The following is a 16,846-nucleotide window of genomic DNA, read 5'->3' as shown; positions in this document are numbered from 1 at the left end:
TTCTTTCCTTTGGTTTGGGTTTCATTCTAGGCTCTATGGTGTTGGAACTGTTTCTCTTAAATCTCTCCCAATGTACAACAGGCATGTCAGGGCAACGAACGCCTGTCCGCAGCGATGCGCATGTCGGCTTCAGCCTCGAGGAGAAGTGAAGACACTCCCCTTACCGGTGAATGAAGTAGGGAAGAGCGCGGGGAAGCGGAGCTCACCACCCAGACTCGACAATGTCTAACTACAGATTGCTATATTCACGACAGGACGGTCCAAATTGAGTCTCTCTTTAATGTCCACCAATCGACATGTACAGATCACAATGTATTCGAGTCCCCTTCTGTATGTATACGTGCCATGAGAATCGGAGGACGTCTGTGGTGAATATCGGCCTCCGAGAAGGCCGTAGTTACCTACCTTACCTAGGTACCGAGGTAGGTACCCAAGGGTCCGCCAAAGAAAGGTACGTCGCCCGGAAATGGGGCAGAAGCTCCACCCAAGATAGCCCCCAACTTGGGCTACTTCCAGGTACCTGCCTGAGTGATGCCCCCAATCATGAGCCAGCCCACCTCCCTGAGGTGGAAGGAGGACAGGGGGTCAACGCCTGGCCGACTTTTGGTAAAGTGTCCTCAACCACCAAAGCTATCGCATGCCAGCAGCTCCCCACCATCGCTCGAGACCACGATTTGGAGGAAGACGAGACGAGAGCCACAGAGGTCACCATCTCGTACCGTACGCGCGGGCCATAACATCCACATGCGACTTGATCTCGGCCGGTGGTAGACAATTGACTTGCGCCTACCCATCGCATTCCCAGCGCTGCAGCGCTCAATCGCTCGACTCGACAGCCAGAGACTTTGGTCCACCCACAATGGACTTCCACGAAAAAGTCATGGACGAAGACGCCTTTGGCGCAAAGGGCAGCATCGTCAGTGCATTTGACGCCTTTCGTAAGCAAGCAACTCCTCTTGCATTGCACGCTCGTCTTTGACTCCTGTACCGACTGCTAATGCATCTTCTTTCTCTCCTCGACAGCCAAGTCGAAACCTCAATATGTGCAACGGACATCTGGTGGCGGCAAGTGGACCGTTGCCATGGCCGTCATCTCGGTCATGCTGTTCTGGTCCGAACTTGGCCGGTGGTGGCGCGGCTCCGAGAGCCACACGTTTGCGGTCGAGAAGGGCGTCGGCCACGACCTGCAGGTCAACCTCGACATCGTGGTCAAGATGCGCTGCGAGGACCTGCACATCAACGTGCAGGATGCGTCGGGCGACCTGATCCTGGCGGCGACGAAGCTGCGCGAGGAGATTACGAGCTGGCACCAGTGGGCCGACATTACGGGCAATCACAAGCTGGGACGCAGCCCGTCGGGCCGCATCGAGACGAACAGCGGCTACCATCTCGACGAGGGCTTCGGTGAGGAGCATGTGCACGACATTGTAGCACAGAGCAAGAAGAGGCAGAAGTGGGCCAGGACGCCTCGCCTTCGGGGTCCGCCGGACAGCTGCCGCATCTTTGGCAGCCTGGACCTCAACAAGGTGCAGGGCGACTTCCACATCACGGCTAGGGGCCACGGGTACCAGGGCGCCGGGCAGCATCTGGACCACACGAGTGAGTACCTATATTGAAAGATGATTTCTGTATGCGGATTGCATGGCTGACGCGAGGCTCTCGCAGGCTTCAACTTCTCGCACATTGTCAACGAACTCTCCTTCGGCGCCTTCTACCCCAACCTCGAGAACCCGCTCGACAGGACGGTCAACCTGGCATCGGCCAACTTCCACAAGTTCCAATACTACCTCTCGATCGTGCCGACCGTGTACACTGTTGGCAGGTCGGCGTCCAAAGCCAACACGGTGTACACGAATCAGTTCGCCGTGACGGAGCAGAGCAAGGAAGTCGGCGACCACAGCGTGCCGGGCGTCTTCGTCAAGTACGATATCGAGCCGATCCTGCTGCTCGTCGAGGAGACGCGGCCGGGCTTCGTGCAGTTCTGGCTCAAGGTGATCAATGTTCTGAGTGGTGTTCTCGTTGCGGGACACTGGGGCTTCACTCTGAGCGAATGGTTCAAGGAGAACTGGGCCAAGAAGAAGGAGAGGACGCAAGGCTTCATCGGAACGGGCAAGGGGGACTATGACCACTGAATGAGAAACCTCGTGGGATGCCCTCGGAAAAAGGGACGTGGCGCCGGTGGCTGCTCGCGGCGAACATGGAGGGTTCAAGCTGTACACAATGCACTTTTCATATATATGGTACTGGGAGTTTAGAACGGTACGGAATTGATATCAAGACCATTCATTTTACATCGCACACGGCTGAGCTCGTGGTCGTGTCCGTGGTTTTCGGAAACCAGGTCGAGCCGAGGTCGGAGGTCGGGCTTCGGGCACAAGACGACCAGCGACCGGTGGACTGGTTCCACAGGGCCGTGGCTACAGGGCACTAGTAGGGGACCGCCGGGGTCCTTGGCCGTCACAACGCCCCCACCAGCAGTGGGAAACCAATCCGACATCGCCCATTTCACACTCGCCATTGACTCTCGAGAAATTTCCACATCACCCCCCCCCCCCCCCCGCCCATACCACCCATGTGTGACTGTGACTGCCATTGCGACCAACCTGTGACTCGATAGTCGATTTCAAAGGCCAGCCTCATCACTACGCCGGCAGCGACTTGTGACAATGGCGCCTTTTGAGCTTGCTGCTCGGTCTGGCACCGCTGCGAGGGTATGTCTGCATGTTCTCCTTGTTCTTCCTTCCTTCCCCCTCCACATAGACGTCGCGTGCGAGTCTAAAGACAATCGTATCTGACTGTTCAACAGCGACTGCTCACACGCACGCGGCCCTTCGCCGCCTCGCCCTCTTCCTCTTGCCTTCCTACGAGGCGAACCTTTGCCGTTGCCCACGACATCGATCAGCTCGACGCTGCCATCCGACCCTCCCTACCCAAGTCGATCAAGCCCGACACCTACCGCAAGCTGCACGACAAGCTGATCCAGGTCCGCCACGCTCTCGGCAACCGGCCCCTCACCCTGGCCGAGAAGATTCTCTACAGCCATCTCGATAATGTAGACCAGTCCCTGCTCACCAACACGAGCAATGGCCGTGACATTCGTGGCAGTGCCAACCTCAAGCTGAACCCGGACCGCGTCAACATGCAGGACGCCTCTGCCCAGATGGCTCTGCTGCAGTTCATGTCCTGCAACCTGACGCAGGCTGCCATCCCTGCCAGCATCCACTGCGATCACTTGATTGTCGGCGAGAAGGGCGCCGACCTGGATCTGACGGAGGGCATCAACATGAACAAGGAGGTCTTTGACTTCCTCGAGTCGGCTGCGAGGAAGTACGGCATGGACTTCTGGCCTCCCGGAGCCGGCATCATTCACCAGACGGTCCTGGAGGTCTATGCCCTCCCTGGCCTGATGATGCTCGGCACGGACAGCCACAGCCCCAACGCTGGCGGTCTCTCCACCATCACCATCGGTGTCGGTGGCGCTGACGCTGTCGAGGCTCTCGTTGGAGCCCCTTGGGAGCTCAAGGCCCCCCGCATTCTCGGCGTCAAGCTCACCGGCCAGCTCAGCGGATGGGCTTCCCCCAAGGATATCATTCTCGCCCTCGCCGGTAAGCTGACCGTCCGTGGCGGCACCGGCTACATTCTGGAATACTTTGGTGAGGGTGTTGAGACCCTGAGCGCCACGGGCATGGCAACCTGCTGCAACATGGGAGCCGAGGTCGGCGCCACAACGTCCATCTTCCCCTACACCAAGGCTTCCGAGCGCTACCTGCTGCAGACCAGGAGAGAGGCGCAACACCGCGCCATTGAGTCCTTCCGCACCTGGGGCGACTTTGACTTCCGCGCCGACCAGGGTGCGCAGTACGACGAAGTCATCGAGATCAACCTCTCTGAGCTCGAGCCTCACATCAACGGCCCTTTCACGCCCGATCTGTCGACACCCCTCTCTTCCTTTGGAGAGACTGTGGCTCAGGAGGACTGGCCGACAACGCTCTCTGCTGGTCTCATTGGCAGCTGCACGAACAGCTCGTACGAGGACATGACGAGGGTCGAGAGCCTCGTCACGCAGGCCGAGAAGGCGGGTCTGAGGCCCAAGGCACCCTTCTACATCACGCCTGGCAGCGAACAGATCCGTGCTACCCTTGAGCGTGACGGCACCCTGCAGACGCTCGAGGGCGCTGGCGGCATCGTTCTGTCGAACGCTTGCGGCCCCTGTATCGGCCAGTGGAAGAGGCAGGACGACATTGCGAAGGGCACCCCGAACGCCATCCTCACCTCGTACAACCGGAACTTCCGTGGCCGCAACGATGGTAACCCCGGTACCATGAACTTCCTCGCTTCACCTGAGATTGTCACCGCCATGGCCTATGCCGGCTCGACGACCTTCAACCCCATCACCGACGAGCTCAAGACACCTGATGGCAAGTCTTTCCGCTTTGAACCCCCGCAAGGTCTCGAGGGGCCCAGGACGCCATTCGACTCGGGTGTCAAGGGCCTCCAGTCGCTCTCCCCCGACGGCCCCAGCCCTGCTGTGGAAATCGCCATCGCGCCCTCCTCCGAGCGCCTCGCCTTCCTTGAGCCCTTTGAGGCCTTCCCCGAGGGCGACCTCGAGGGCCTCAAGGTCCTTGTCAAGGTCACGGGCAAGTGCACAACTGACACCATCTCCGCCGCCGGTCCCTGGCTCAAGTACAAGGGCCACCTGCCCAACATCAGCGCCAACACACTCAACACGGCCGTCAACGCCGCCACGGGCGAGGTTAACGTCGCCTATGACCTCGACGGCTCCCGCCACACCATCCCTGACCTCGCCTTCCGCTGGAAGGCTGCTGGTCAGCCGTGGCTCGTCGTCGCTGAGCACAACTACGGCGAGGGCAGCGCGCGTGAGCACGCCGCCCTGCAGCCCCGCTTCCTCGGCGCGCGTGTCGTCCTGACCAAGTCCTTTGCTCGCATCCACGAGACGAACCTGAAGAAGCAGGGCGTGGTGCCCCTGACCTTTGCCAACGAGGCCGACTACGACCTCATCGACGCCGGTGACGAGGTCAGCACTGTCGGCCTCTACGAGATGCTGCAGAACGGTGGCAAGGGCGACGTCCAGCTTCGCGTCAAGAAGGCGGCCGGCGGCGAGGATGTGCTCATCAAGACCAAGCACGCCGTGAGCGAGGACCAGGCCGGCTTCATCCTGGCTGGCAGCGCGTTGAGCATGTTGTCCAAGAGGGCGCATGCGTGAGCACGACATCCCTTTTTGTCTCTATACTTGTCTTGTCATGTAGACGCCTGGGGGTTCACTTTTTTTTTTCGAACACAAAAGAAGAATGTTCGTACGAGGAGCGTGTAAATAGTTTTCTTGATGTTCTCCGTTTCTTGCTTAGAGAGGCGCCTTTTCTGGTTTGGCACGGGGGTTCCCAAAAAAACAAACGAAATGCGAGTTGAATTACGTTCCTGCTCGACGCTGTACCCGTCTGTCCTCCACGTATGCCCCATGCTCCCAAAATATGAACGTGTACTTGCAAAATTGTCCTGATCACTATGCTCTCTTTCAGTGGCGTAATTTCGCTTGCTTTGGCATGCTCGTGCCCATTCGTGTATTGCTTGGCAGGTGTCTTGAACGCCAAACACCTAATTTCTCTGATGTTCATCAGTCGTCGGCAGCCCCCAGTCGAGGCTGCCATTATGTCTCGTATATGATTATTCAGGCTCGCCCACTCGGCGAAGCCGCCTGTCCGTTGGTCACGGCGTCCGCCGCGACAGACCCCCTCCCCTGACCCAGCAAGTTCTGGATCGTTTCGCCCGCTGCTTTCCGCCGCATCTTCTGCTGCGCAATGTGCACGACTTGGGCGCGGTTCGAGCGCATCCACTCGCAGGCGCGCAGCCATGACGGGTTGGCCTTGACATAGTCCGGCAGCTCGCTCTCCGAAACGTCCCCGAAATCCACAGGGCGGCTATGCGTCCACGGCGCGGGCGGGTGCCGCCGCAGCGGCTGGCCGAGAGCAAGCGCCGCCTTGTCGGCCCGCATCCGGGCTTCGGCCTGGCGTCTGACGTCCCGCCGCCGCTGCGCTGCGCGTCCAAAGTGGGCTTTCCTGCCGCCTCGCGCCCTAATCTCCGCCATCTTGGCGTCGTACCACTCTTCCGTCCAGCGCAGCGGCCAGTGGATCCGCGGGTCGAAAGCGAGGTGCAGACGGTCGCTCTCTTCTGGCAGTCGGTCTGCTGGAGGCTGCTGCGGTGCGGGAGATGTTTCGTCGCGGCCTTGCGCGTACACTTCAGCGTCGAACGTCGTTTGGTCGAACGAGGCAGCCAATCTCTCGCGACGGATAGCGGCTTCTGTGACTTGTCTGATTCGTTCCTTCTCCCTATGTGCTCTCGAAGACGCCGTGTGGGCAAAGGGGGCGTGAGCCGTTGTGGTGTAGCCGTTAGCAGGGTGCTGCGCGGCTGCATGTCGAGGTGGCGGCGCTGCCATAGACGAGACAAGCTGCCCTTCTAATGCGTCTCGGACATGAACAGGCAGTCCGTCTGGCACCCTCTTCACCGAGACTTGCCTGTGCGGTCTCTGTTGAGGCCGTGTGCTGGGCTGAGACTCACTCGACTCTGATGGCTGCCTAAGCCGTTGCTGCTGTTCGATTTCCTGTCGCGCGTACCAGCTTTCCGCCTTGCTTTCTAAATCTGTCCGGAATATCTGCAGGGGACTTTGCTTTGGAGGTGGTGGGTTGAAAGAATTGTGTCGAGGAAAGCCTCCGGTCCGCGGATCTTCTATGATCCACGAATTCAGATGTGGCAGGGAGGATGTATGACTCTCGTGTGGTAATGCTGAATGATCTCGCAACGGCGGAAGTGATATCGTCGACTCTAATCTCGAAGCCTCGACTCGAGGCTTGTGATCGCGGTCGGGTGATAGGGGCTTCGGTGCAATACTTAGGATAGGGGGTAGATAGGGTCTGAAGATCGGTGGCCTGGGTGGAGGGTTGTCTTGCCCTGCCACTGGCCGTTTCCGCGGAAAGCCTCCTGACGGCGGCCACTGAGCTCCATGATGGTTGGGCAATGGTACTGGGCTGTATGTGTCTGCTTTGGGATGCAATAGATGGCTACTAGGGATCTGTGGTGTGCCTGACCTCGAGAACGGGGTGAGTCCTCGCGGCATGTTTTGAATCCCGGGACTTTGGGCAACCTTCTTGGCTGTCCGTTGGGCCCGGTGGAAAAATTCCTCTCCGAGTCGAGAGTTCACTGGCAAGCCTGGCATAGTACTATCAGTACGGCTGGGACTCGCTCTATGTCGGTCATCCATGGTGGATTGGCGCCAGTATCCGCCTGCTTGTTGTGGGGGGTCTGGTGCGGCATGATGCGCACAATACCGATCCATGAACAGAACCGTGACCGAGCAGCCAGGGTAACGGCATTGCATTCCGAAATGAGGCTGAGGCTGTAATGGTGGCTCTTCGTGGTCCATCTTTCGGCCGGGGGTCACCGAGGATGCTCCGGTAGAGGCTGATTTGCCGGACTGATGGCTGGAGTAAACGCTGGGTCTGCTCAAGTGAGAGGTGGCAGATGCTTCTTGGTCATGTCGGCTTTTGATCTTCCCTTGTCGAAAACAACGACGACATAACCAGCGTCTGAAAGACCAGTCAGCCAGTGTTGCTTGTTGTGACGCGATGGAGGTTCCAGACCGTTCGAGAGATGAGGATCCCGGACGAACAACGTGGCCACGTACCTATTGGCTGGTATGTGGCGATGGCAAGCGACGTGAAAGTACGAACCACATCGGTTACCACACGCGTAAAGTGCTTGATCAAATTGCTCACCTTTCCCGCAATATCGGCAGGCCCCAGCAGACGTTGGCCGCCCCAGTTGGGTGGGTGGAGTTCTGCGATGCAAATTAGCCATGATATATATGCATGATCTTGTCTTGCATCAAACGCGTCGCCAGCGAAGAGGAGCTTAAATTGTGTTTCGGATTCAGTTCTTTCTCTAAAATGTGTCTTCATCGAGGGGCGCCAGCAGCGGTTTGGAAGTCCATGATACGCGTTTGGCGGGAGAGGCGACGAGATTTTGTTTGCCGCAGCCTTTGGTCCGACGCGGTTGAGGCAGCGAAGAGCCGAACTCCATAAAGTGGCAATGCAAAGTCGGAGCAGCGCATCAATGTGTTCTCCGTGAAAACCAGGTGTGTAGCCGAGAGTACTTGGTCTGCACCGGCACCAGGGCAAGACAACGTGAAGCTGTCGACAGACTGGTAGGACCACGAGAGAGTTCAACTCTCGAGTACGAGTTCGAGGTCGGGGTGGTTCTTCGGTCCCCTCCCAAACCAAACACACGCATCAGGCAGACTCCAACCCCAGAAGGGCTCCCTCCCATCGGACCTTTTACCAGAAGTTCATCATGAACGAGACACAGTCTGCGTTGGGGGGAGGGAAAGCGGAAAGACAGAGGTGCCCGTCAGTGAGAAGAGAGGGTACATACCGCGGAGATTGGACAGGTACCACTTAGTGGTTGACTCGGATGCGCACGAGTGAGGCGGGGGGAGGTGATGACAAGTTTAGCGTTCTCAGGCTGTCAAAATACACGTGGTCCCTCTGATCGAAGTGCGTCGTCCGCGAAGACAAAAAGAAGTCGGCTCGTGTGTGAAGAGAGGTTGCTTCGATGACTGCAGCTGACGCATGGTTGGTAGGTGATTGCACGAGTGAACCTTGATTGGCGAACGCATCGGGCCTAGAAGAAAAGTGGTATGATGAGGTGTCTCCTCGGCCGTCACCCAGCCTTGCCAGGTCAGGGCAGATGCAAAGACAGAGCCTCGAGCGAGGCTGTGGTGGATGAATGAAGCTCACAACAAACAGGGTATGTCTATAGGACGGTACCTCAGCAGCGGGTACATTAGGTGGGCAAGATAGGTGGGTGGCATTGGCACAGCGAGCGCCAGAGGTGTGCTGACTGGAGTTGCTCTTGGCTTCACCACCCTTGGCGCTGGACGAATCGGGTTAGCACCAGATGCCGCTTTTGCTCAGATTCGTCTGTTGCCCTTGTACATGCTACGCCACCCTTCGCGAATTGCCCTATATATGCTATCCATGTTGCAATTAATTGACACGTTCGTATTGAAACGTCAAAGCCACTTCCGCATGGAGACATACTCATCTTGTGGCGCTGGCTATCCACTGGCGCGGCCAAGAACCAACAACGGCCATGCTTCGGCACGGCAGACTCCTGGCTTAGGAGCCTTTGACATGGCAACTCAACCACAGCCTAAGGCTCATGCTCAGTCAGAGGGGCATGGTGGCAGATCCTCAGAACAGAGGTCAGTCTCTGAGAAGACATTACTGTTGTTAGTTGTGCCTGGTCAGCTGCCTGCAAAACCCTACCACTTCGGCCTAGCTGAACCTTCAGGGTGGCAGTCAGGCTGCTCGCGTCTTCTGAGCGTGCTTGAACCCTCACACCGGGATGAAAGTACGGGGTCCTGGCATCGACTTATGACAAGTCTGTGGTGAGAGTTTCATGGGCGATGGCTCCTCTGGAGAAATGACCTTGCTGTAGGCTTCAGCCGTCCGTACTGTGGAAAGTATAGCTTGTTAGCCAGCGGGCTGTTGCGTGTTGTCGCATCGTTCATCGAGATCAACTCCAAAAGTGACTTCGGTTTCGCTTTCCAATGAAGAAAGACAACGTAGCTGTTTGGTCTGTCGTTGCACGGCTGTAGTTGTTGCCCGCATAGCACAGCAATCCTGTGGATTGTCCAGGGTGTCCCAGCTTCGTAATTATTCCAGATAACTTCTACAGTCACCCAAAATAATGAGCAAAGACTGAGATGCAACGCCGCTCCTTCCTTCCATCTCTCTGCGGTGCCCCACAAAGGACAGTAGGGACGAATGCCCCGTGTTTTTTTTTTTCTCTTCTCCTGTTTCGCTCGAAGCGAGCCACCTTGTCATTTACCGTTTCGAATTGCAACCTTCAGCTGGTTTGACGGCCCGTCAGGACCAGGGCCACATCGGCCGTTATTTGGTCCGCCGGTCTGCTCGCGGTTTGGTCCAAGCTCCCGTTCGCCAGCGGACACGACACGCCAAAAAGCATGATCGCCTAGCTCCCGTCAGCGCTGTCTACGCCCTGTTCGCCTGCCCAACAGCCCCTCCATCTGCCCGAACGGGCTTAGCGCGGGGTTCTGCTCAGACGCTCTGTCCCTGTCCTGACAGGTTGACCTTAGGGTCCGACTACGCCTGTGCCGACTGAGTACTGAGTGTAGTTATCGTAGTAAGCTGTCTTCAGGACGTGACACTTCAAGGGGGCCACATATCTTTCTTTAGTCCTCACGACGCGATCGCTATCAGCCAACACCACTTCATTCTCCTCGTTGCGTGTCGCGGGCGCTTCCAGGTTGCTGTGCGACCATGAATTTCTTCTCCGCTGTGGCCTCGGCCATATCCCAAGGGTCCCCCTTACCCTACAACATTGGCGACAAGGTCGATGTTGACCAGTCCATCTGGACCCTGAACAATGGCACAAAGAGGGTAAGTACAATGGACGCTTCCGGTCCGGCCTCTGTTATGAAAGCAAAACCTGACATACCATCCAGGAAGACGGATCCAGCTGCAGTGTTTTCTCCTTCGACATAGCCGCCAACAAGTCTCGACTACCCCTCGCGAAGAACGCCCTGCGCAAGCTGCGGACGCTCCGACATCCTGGAGTGATTAAAGTTCTAGACACTGTCGAAGTACGCTGCTCGCCTGCTTTATGCAACGACCTCCTTCTTACCATGATTCCCAGACCGAGACCCATATCTACATTGCGACCGAGAGGGTCGTGCCCCTGAGGTGGCATATCAGGAGAAAAAGCCTGAGTCCCGAGGCTATCAAATGGGGTCTGCACAGTGTTGCCGTACGTTATTGGAGGCGCGCCTGCTTTACCTGTCCGTGATAAAAGTCTGACACTGCAGCAGCGGACGGTCAAGTTCATAAACGACGAGGCAACCTCGATTCACGGCAATATCAAGGCTGGCTCTGTGTATACATCCGAGAGTGGAGAATGGAAGCTGGGCGGCTTCGAAGTCTTGAGCAGCGTGAAAGATGACGAAGCAGTTATCTATGTAAGTCGCGCTCCATCATGTATGCCGTGCACGACTGACCCGGGGACGGCAGACATACGGAAGCCTCGTCCCCGACTCAGGACGGTACACGCCTCCCGAACTGGCCCGTAGTGGGTGGGACGCGATAAAGAAGAGTCCTCACTCGGCAGTTGACTCGTATGGTCTTGGCTGCCTCGTCTTCGAGGCTTTCAATGGCGACTTTCAAGGCTCCGATCAGGCGGGCCAGACGAAGAACATCCCGCCCACGATGCACGCAAGCTACAAGCGACTTGTGAATCCAAACCCCAAAGCACGCCTGAGTGCTGCGCACTTCTTAGACCAAGGGTCTCGTACGGGCTCATTCTTTGACAGTCCCCTCATCAAGTTGACGGAGGGTATCGACAACATGGGAGTCATGTCCGAGCCTGAACGAGAATCTTTCATCGAGTCAGTAGCCTAGTTCATACATCCCGATCGCTTGCAAGATACTGACTCAACATAGTGGCTTCGAACAAATCACCGACGATCTCCCGGAGGACTTCATCAAAATGAAGGCGTTGCCTGAGATGCTCAAATCCGTTGAGTTTGGCGGCGGTGGACCCAAGGCCCTCGGTGTGGTTATGAAAATCACGGGGAAACTGTCCGGAGAAGACTTCGACTCCAGGATCACTCCGGTTGTCATCCGCTTATTTGGAAACCCGGACCGAGCAATTCGGGTGTGCCTCCTCGACAGTCTGCCCTTGATGATCGACCGTCTGTCACAAAAAATCGTCAACGACAAGATCTTCCCGCAACTGGTGACAGGCTTTGCAGATGCAGCCCCTATAGTCAGGGAACAGACTCTCAAGTCTGTGCTTGTCATCATTTCGAAATTGTCGGATCGAACTATCAATGGCGAGCTGCTACGGTACCTAGCCAAGACGGCGAATGACGAACAACCGGGCATTCGAACCAACACGACCATCTGCCTCGGCAAGATCGCGAAGAACCTGGGTGTTTCGTCAAGAGCAAAGGTGCTGATTGCAGCCTTTACTCGTTCTCTTCGCGATCCCTTTGTACACGGCCGAAATGCTGCTCTCATGGCACTGGGCGCAACAAGCGAGCACTTTTCCGACGAAGACTGCGCGACGCGAATCTTACCTGCCATCTGCCCGCTGCTGATGGACAAGGAAAAGCTGGTGCGTGATCAGGCGAACAAGAGCATAGATGTCTACTTGCAGAAGATTCGCAAGGCAGCCGCGGCCATGCCCGAGTCTGTACTGCCCCCTCCGGCGGCTGCCGAGGCTGCAGCAGGCCCAAGAATGAGCACCCCTCAGCCCAGCGAGGGCTCCTCATGGACTGGGTGGGCTATTTCCTCATTCACCAACAAAATGTCTGCGGCTGCAGGTGAGATGCAGACGAACGATCACGGCACGACGTCTGGAACGACGACACCGCGAGTGGCCTCGTCTCCTGGCCTGGAAACCAAAAAGACGGGATCGACCGCGTCCACACTTCACAGACAGGCCGTTACTTCTCCGCCACCCACATCATCCCGGGCAACACCTCAGCCGGCTGCAGACTCCTTTTTCCAAGATATTGATGGTGCTGGTGAAGACGATGCATGGGGAGAAATGCATGACGATGACACGTATTTCGACGCACCCAGCGCCAAATCTGCAGCGTCCAAGCCCACGACGGCCAGCTCGACGCCATTTGACGACGGATCAGAGCCTGATTTCGCCGGCTGGCTGGCTGCTCAAAATCAGAAGAAGAGTGGGCCCTCCAAGCCGTTGCCGAAAGGACTCACCAAGTCGACATCAGCTGTGGCGAAGAAGCCTGCTGCCACCAAGCCAACTGCGAAGCCAGCAGCGAAGCCGGTAGTTGCCAAGAAGATTGACATGAAGCCTAAGGAAACGGGTGACGATGACGGTTGGGGTGACGGATGGTAAAGGACGTAATGATTTCACAAACGGCCTCTCTCATGACGGACGGACGTTCCATTTTCTGGCTTCCATCTCATCACATTGCTGGCGTTGTCGGGTCGCCGGAGACCATAGCTCTACTTTGGATACCATCACGTGAAAACAAGCACGATAGACGAGGGCTAGAGCACGAGATCGGTTGCTTGAAAAGGATCGTGGTACGAATCTAATCAGTCAATTGATCAACACGTTTTCAAATTGACCCAAGTGGGCAGCAAAAATTTCCAGACGCCTTGCCGACCCGACCCTGAACCTGGATCATACAACTCATGAACTAAAAACAGCATGGGAAAGGGAGGAACCTGCTACCTTGAACCCCCCGACCTCTGGCAACCCTTAGCAACAATGACGGCTCATCTTGCCTCGGAGTAATCGTTAAGCGCTACACAAACAGATCCTCTATGATGTCCGTTATACTGCCTGATGATCTGTTGGCTATGCAGCTCCCACAGTCGCGCGTAGTGGTCTGAGCACGACGTGACTAGGTAGGCTGAGTCGGCGCTGAAGGCGCAGTCCCAGACCCAGCGCTGGTGGCCGTTGAGAGTGGCCTCGAGAGGGTAGGGCTTGGGGCCCTCCTCGTCGGGAACGGGCTCGATGTCCTTGACCTCCCAAATCTTGGCCGTGTGGTCGGCGCTGCACGTGGCGAGCTTCTTGACGTCCGGCGAGAGGAGGATGCGGGTGATGTACTCCTTGTGGGCGCTGAAGTGGGTTACGGGAACGAGCTGGGTGCGGTCGTAGGCCTGGAGGAGCTGCCAGACGAAGACGTTGCCCTAGGCGGGGTCAGTAACGTGTTGCAGCGGCGGCAGGTGGGTGCCGTCGGGAGAACATACTGCATTGTTGGCCGCGCACAGGAGGGAGCCGTCGCTGGCGACGGTGACGCTCGACACGGACACGTCCTCTTCGGGGATCAGCTGGTGAGAGCAGTTATTTTCGGCCAGGTCCCACACGCGAACGCTGCCGTTGCGGTCGCAGCTGATGATTTCACCCTGGTTCGGGTGAATGACGACGTCGTTGGCGGGGCAGCCGTGGCTGTAGCTACGCTGGACTTGGCCTGACCGTGTCTCCCAGATCTTGACGGTGCCGTCCTCAGAGCTTGTGACCATCCATTTTCCTTCGCAGTGAAAGGCGACGCCTGTGATGTTCCCGGTGTGGCCCTCAAAGGTCAGGAGGGGGTTCGGGTTGGTCGACTTGATGTCGAAGAGCTTGACCGTGTGGTGGCCGGCAGCAGCGAGAAAACGCTTGTCGGGAGATATGCAGAGACGGTTGACCTGTGAGTCGGGGTGCTGAATCGTACGAGAGCAGATGCCGGAGAGTGCTTCCCAGAACCTGCGATGTCTGTCAGCCGAAGATCGTGACTGCTATCGGGGTCCGAGGCGGTGCCAAGTTCAAGAGCAGCAGGTGCGTCAAGGACAGATGGGAGGAGTCTCATACCTAATGGTGTGGTCGTAGCCAGCTAGGTCATGCCACAAATTAGCAAGGGACGCAGATCAGAGGACGGTCCAAGAACAGCTTGGTGATTTGCGACAGGCGGCGGTCGAAGGGCAGATATCGATAAGGTTCGTGGTGTGCGCAACAGCACTGTTTGCTTACCTGTGCAAAGAATCACAGACATGTTTACTGAGGTAGCCGCTCTGGCGTTCGCATGTTATACGACAGGGAGTTTCGTATCAGTAAACTGCAGCAAGGTGCAGGGAAAGAACGCAGAATCGCATCCAAGGCGGCGTCGCTATGGTCCAAGGCTGTCAATGTCGAGTCCCCTCATGCTCGCAAGGACCTGATCGAGCAGAGTACTAGCCCAGCCCCACCCAAACACCCAGCAGGCCGACACCGAGGTGGAGTCTTTGAAGCTCTGGTGCTGCCAGGGTCACACAGTCCCACCAGTCCTGCCAGGTACCGGCCGCTCACTGCCTTAGTCATATTCTCCGACCCCTCTACCTACCTACCTACCTACCTACCTTGCTACCTTACTTAGGAAGGAACGTTGTGGGAGACATTCATCATCATTCATCACGTGCGACACGCCAGCTCTATCTTCACGCTGAGGCATCACCTGTTGGCTACCTCCCCACGAAACTTGTTTCCGAACGCACGATCTCTCACTGGTATTTTCAGCATGCATCATTCTCGTATTTCAGGAAGAATAAGCCGATTTAGCGAGACTCGTCTTGACCGAATTACCGTACATCAGAGATACTCAACTAACCTGGCTGATCTTGAGCGTCATGCCCTGGCATAAATGTTGCATCAATTTACCCTTCAGCAACAAAAGCCCCGCGCCATGACGGGCCACAAGCTTCTGACCTGCCTTATCACCGGCCCCCGGGGCGAGGGCATGTCGCTTCATCCAAGACTGTATCGGAACATGCAAGTACACGTGCCGGTGATCGCTCACGCAAAACGTACGTACAGGCTTGGGCCAAAGGTGTCATACACATCTCGAGGCCGTGGACCAATTCCATCCCGACACATGTCATCGGCTGCGTTTTGAGCATGTCGCTTCTTCAAACAACTAGTTTGCCACCTCAGCGAAACAGCAGGAGTCCTCGATGGGCATCCCGAAACGGCCTGCCCCCGTGCAAAGAAGACATCTCACATCTGCTTGGGTACATGTGTCCCTTACCAGAATTCCTGGATCAGATACAGCAGATCGTCTCATCTCTAGATGATTGTGTGGTGGAGTCACAGTCTAGCCCACACCGCATCGCATGGATCAACCTAAAATACGCAGGCGGATGTGACGATTCACCACCCTCAGGGACGCTCACCTCGACGGACGCATCTCGGAGCTTCTGCCGTGGCACGCAAAGTTGCAAGTCCCTTGTCACACTTCGGTCCTGGTCCATTGAAATTACTGCCCAAAGTTCTCGCACCCTCCCTCTGAAGCTATCGTCTGCTGCCCAAGCCTCGGACCCCAAAGGCCCCAAGTCCACGTGCTTCGTGACCCCGGAAGCGGTGCGACAAACATCGAACGCCTTGATTCTGGGACCTATCGGGTCATGTGAAAGAGACTGCTCGCTGGTACTTCTCTGTCAGCACGTGTTTGCTGCCTTAGCTCTCTGGTCGCCGCTCGTTCATCTGATGTCCTGTGACTAACCACTGAGCTATCTGTCAGAATTCATGATGAAGCCCAGTCTGAAGCGTCAACGCCAAGCGGCGGTACAGGTGATCGATTTCACTCGGCGATTGGTAAGGAACAGTCAACCGAGCTTTAGGTAGCGCACCCTGCCCAACGTCAATCCTCAACAATATTCACACTGGGACTCAGAGTAGAAACACATGAGCAAGCACGTGATACCTGGTCTCAGCGGCTCACCTCACAGATTGCCATTCATTCAGAGCTTGCGCAACTACAGACTATTCTTGAACCCCCACGGATCCCCCAGGGACCCCCCAGCACTCTTGGCTATTCATGATACTTTCTGGAGATGACATGTACAGAATCAAAGGCATAATCTCGAGTCACCAGGAACTCGGTGTCTTGTGAGTCCTTCAATTGCGTCTGGCTGGGACGCTCTGGTAGGACGATCCATGGCCGTCGCGGGGTCCTCGACCACCTGGTTGAGGAGGCGCTGGCGGCGGGGTGCGAGTGTAAGCTGCTGGTGCGTGACAATGCGGGTTATGCCAGACAACGCCACTCCTCATGCAGGGATCGCAGTCGGCAACTCTACTGAGATCAGTGTGCCGTCTGGAAAAGCTAAAGCAGATGCACATACAGTCTCGGCGACCCGGCGCAGATAGGACACCTGACGCAGATTCCCAGCCCACGGACACAGCCGCAGACAAAGACAGAGTTGGCACTCATCGTGACGTATTGGGGTATCGATGACCGCAATTTGAGAGTCTTGATTTCGAT

General features: G+C 56.9%; 5 protein-coding genes across 5 annotated transcripts; 3 read left to right on the top strand and 2 right to left on the bottom strand.

The window, feature by feature from the left end:
* Nucleotides 1–859: 859 nt before the first annotated feature.
* On the top strand, nucleotides 860–2,132 carry ERGIC2 (Endoplasmic reticulum-Golgi intermediate compartment protein 2; the record flags this gene model as incomplete). Its single annotated transcript, XM_028639277.1, has 3 exons — nucleotides 860–938; nucleotides 1,024–1,599; nucleotides 1,666–2,132. The coding sequence occupies 3 exons, from the start codon at nucleotides 860–862 to the stop codon at nucleotides 2,130–2,132; spliced, it is 1,122 nt and encodes a 373-aa protein (XP_028496319.1).
* A 534-nt stretch (nucleotides 2,133–2,666) lies between these two features.
* On the top strand, nucleotides 2,667–5,224 carry ACO2 (aconitate hydratase; the record flags this gene model as incomplete). Its single annotated transcript, XM_028639276.1, has 2 exons — nucleotides 2,667–2,711; nucleotides 2,807–5,224. The coding sequence occupies 2 exons, from the start codon at nucleotides 2,667–2,669 to the stop codon at nucleotides 5,222–5,224; spliced, it is 2,463 nt and encodes an 820-aa protein (XP_028496318.1).
* A 462-nt stretch (nucleotides 5,225–5,686) lies between these two features.
* On the bottom strand, nucleotides 5,687–6,451 carry D7B24_005114 (uncharacterized protein; the record flags this gene model as incomplete). Its single annotated transcript, XM_028639275.1, has 1 exon — nucleotides 5,687–6,451. One exon carries the CDS (start codon nucleotides 6,449–6,451, stop codon nucleotides 5,687–5,689), a length of 765 nt encoding a protein of 254 aa, XP_028496317.1.
* Nucleotides 6,452–10,355: 3,904 nt separating this feature from the next.
* On the top strand, nucleotides 10,356–12,960 carry D7B24_005113 (uncharacterized protein; the record flags this gene model as incomplete). Its single annotated transcript, XM_028639274.1, has 6 exons — nucleotides 10,356–10,475; nucleotides 10,541–10,678; nucleotides 10,732–10,842; nucleotides 10,904–11,050; nucleotides 11,103–11,476; nucleotides 11,532–12,960. The coding sequence occupies 6 exons, from the start codon at nucleotides 10,356–10,358 to the stop codon at nucleotides 12,958–12,960; spliced, it is 2,319 nt and encodes a 772-aa protein (XP_028496316.1).
* Nucleotides 12,961–13,346: 386 nt separating this feature from the next.
* Nucleotides 13,347–14,605, bottom strand: LST8 (TOR complex subunit lst8; the record flags this gene model as incomplete). Its single annotated transcript, XM_028639273.1, has 4 exons — nucleotides 13,347–13,763; nucleotides 13,824–14,319; nucleotides 14,425–14,446; nucleotides 14,584–14,605. The coding sequence occupies 4 exons, from the start codon at nucleotides 14,603–14,605 to the stop codon at nucleotides 13,347–13,349; spliced, it is 957 nt and encodes a 318-aa protein (XP_028496315.1).
* Nucleotides 14,606–16,846: the final 2,241 nt, after the last annotated feature.

This window comes from Verticillium nonalfalfae (assembly GCF_003724135.2).
Source record: "Verticillium nonalfalfae strain VnAa140/NRRL 66861 chromosome Unknown scaffold_30, whole genome shotgun sequence".
Taxonomy (NCBI): Eukaryota; Fungi; Ascomycota; class Sordariomycetes; order Glomerellales; family Plectosphaerellaceae; genus Verticillium; species Verticillium nonalfalfae.
Note: the sequence above shows the minus strand (reverse complement) of the source record. Positions and strands in the feature narration are given on the sequence as shown.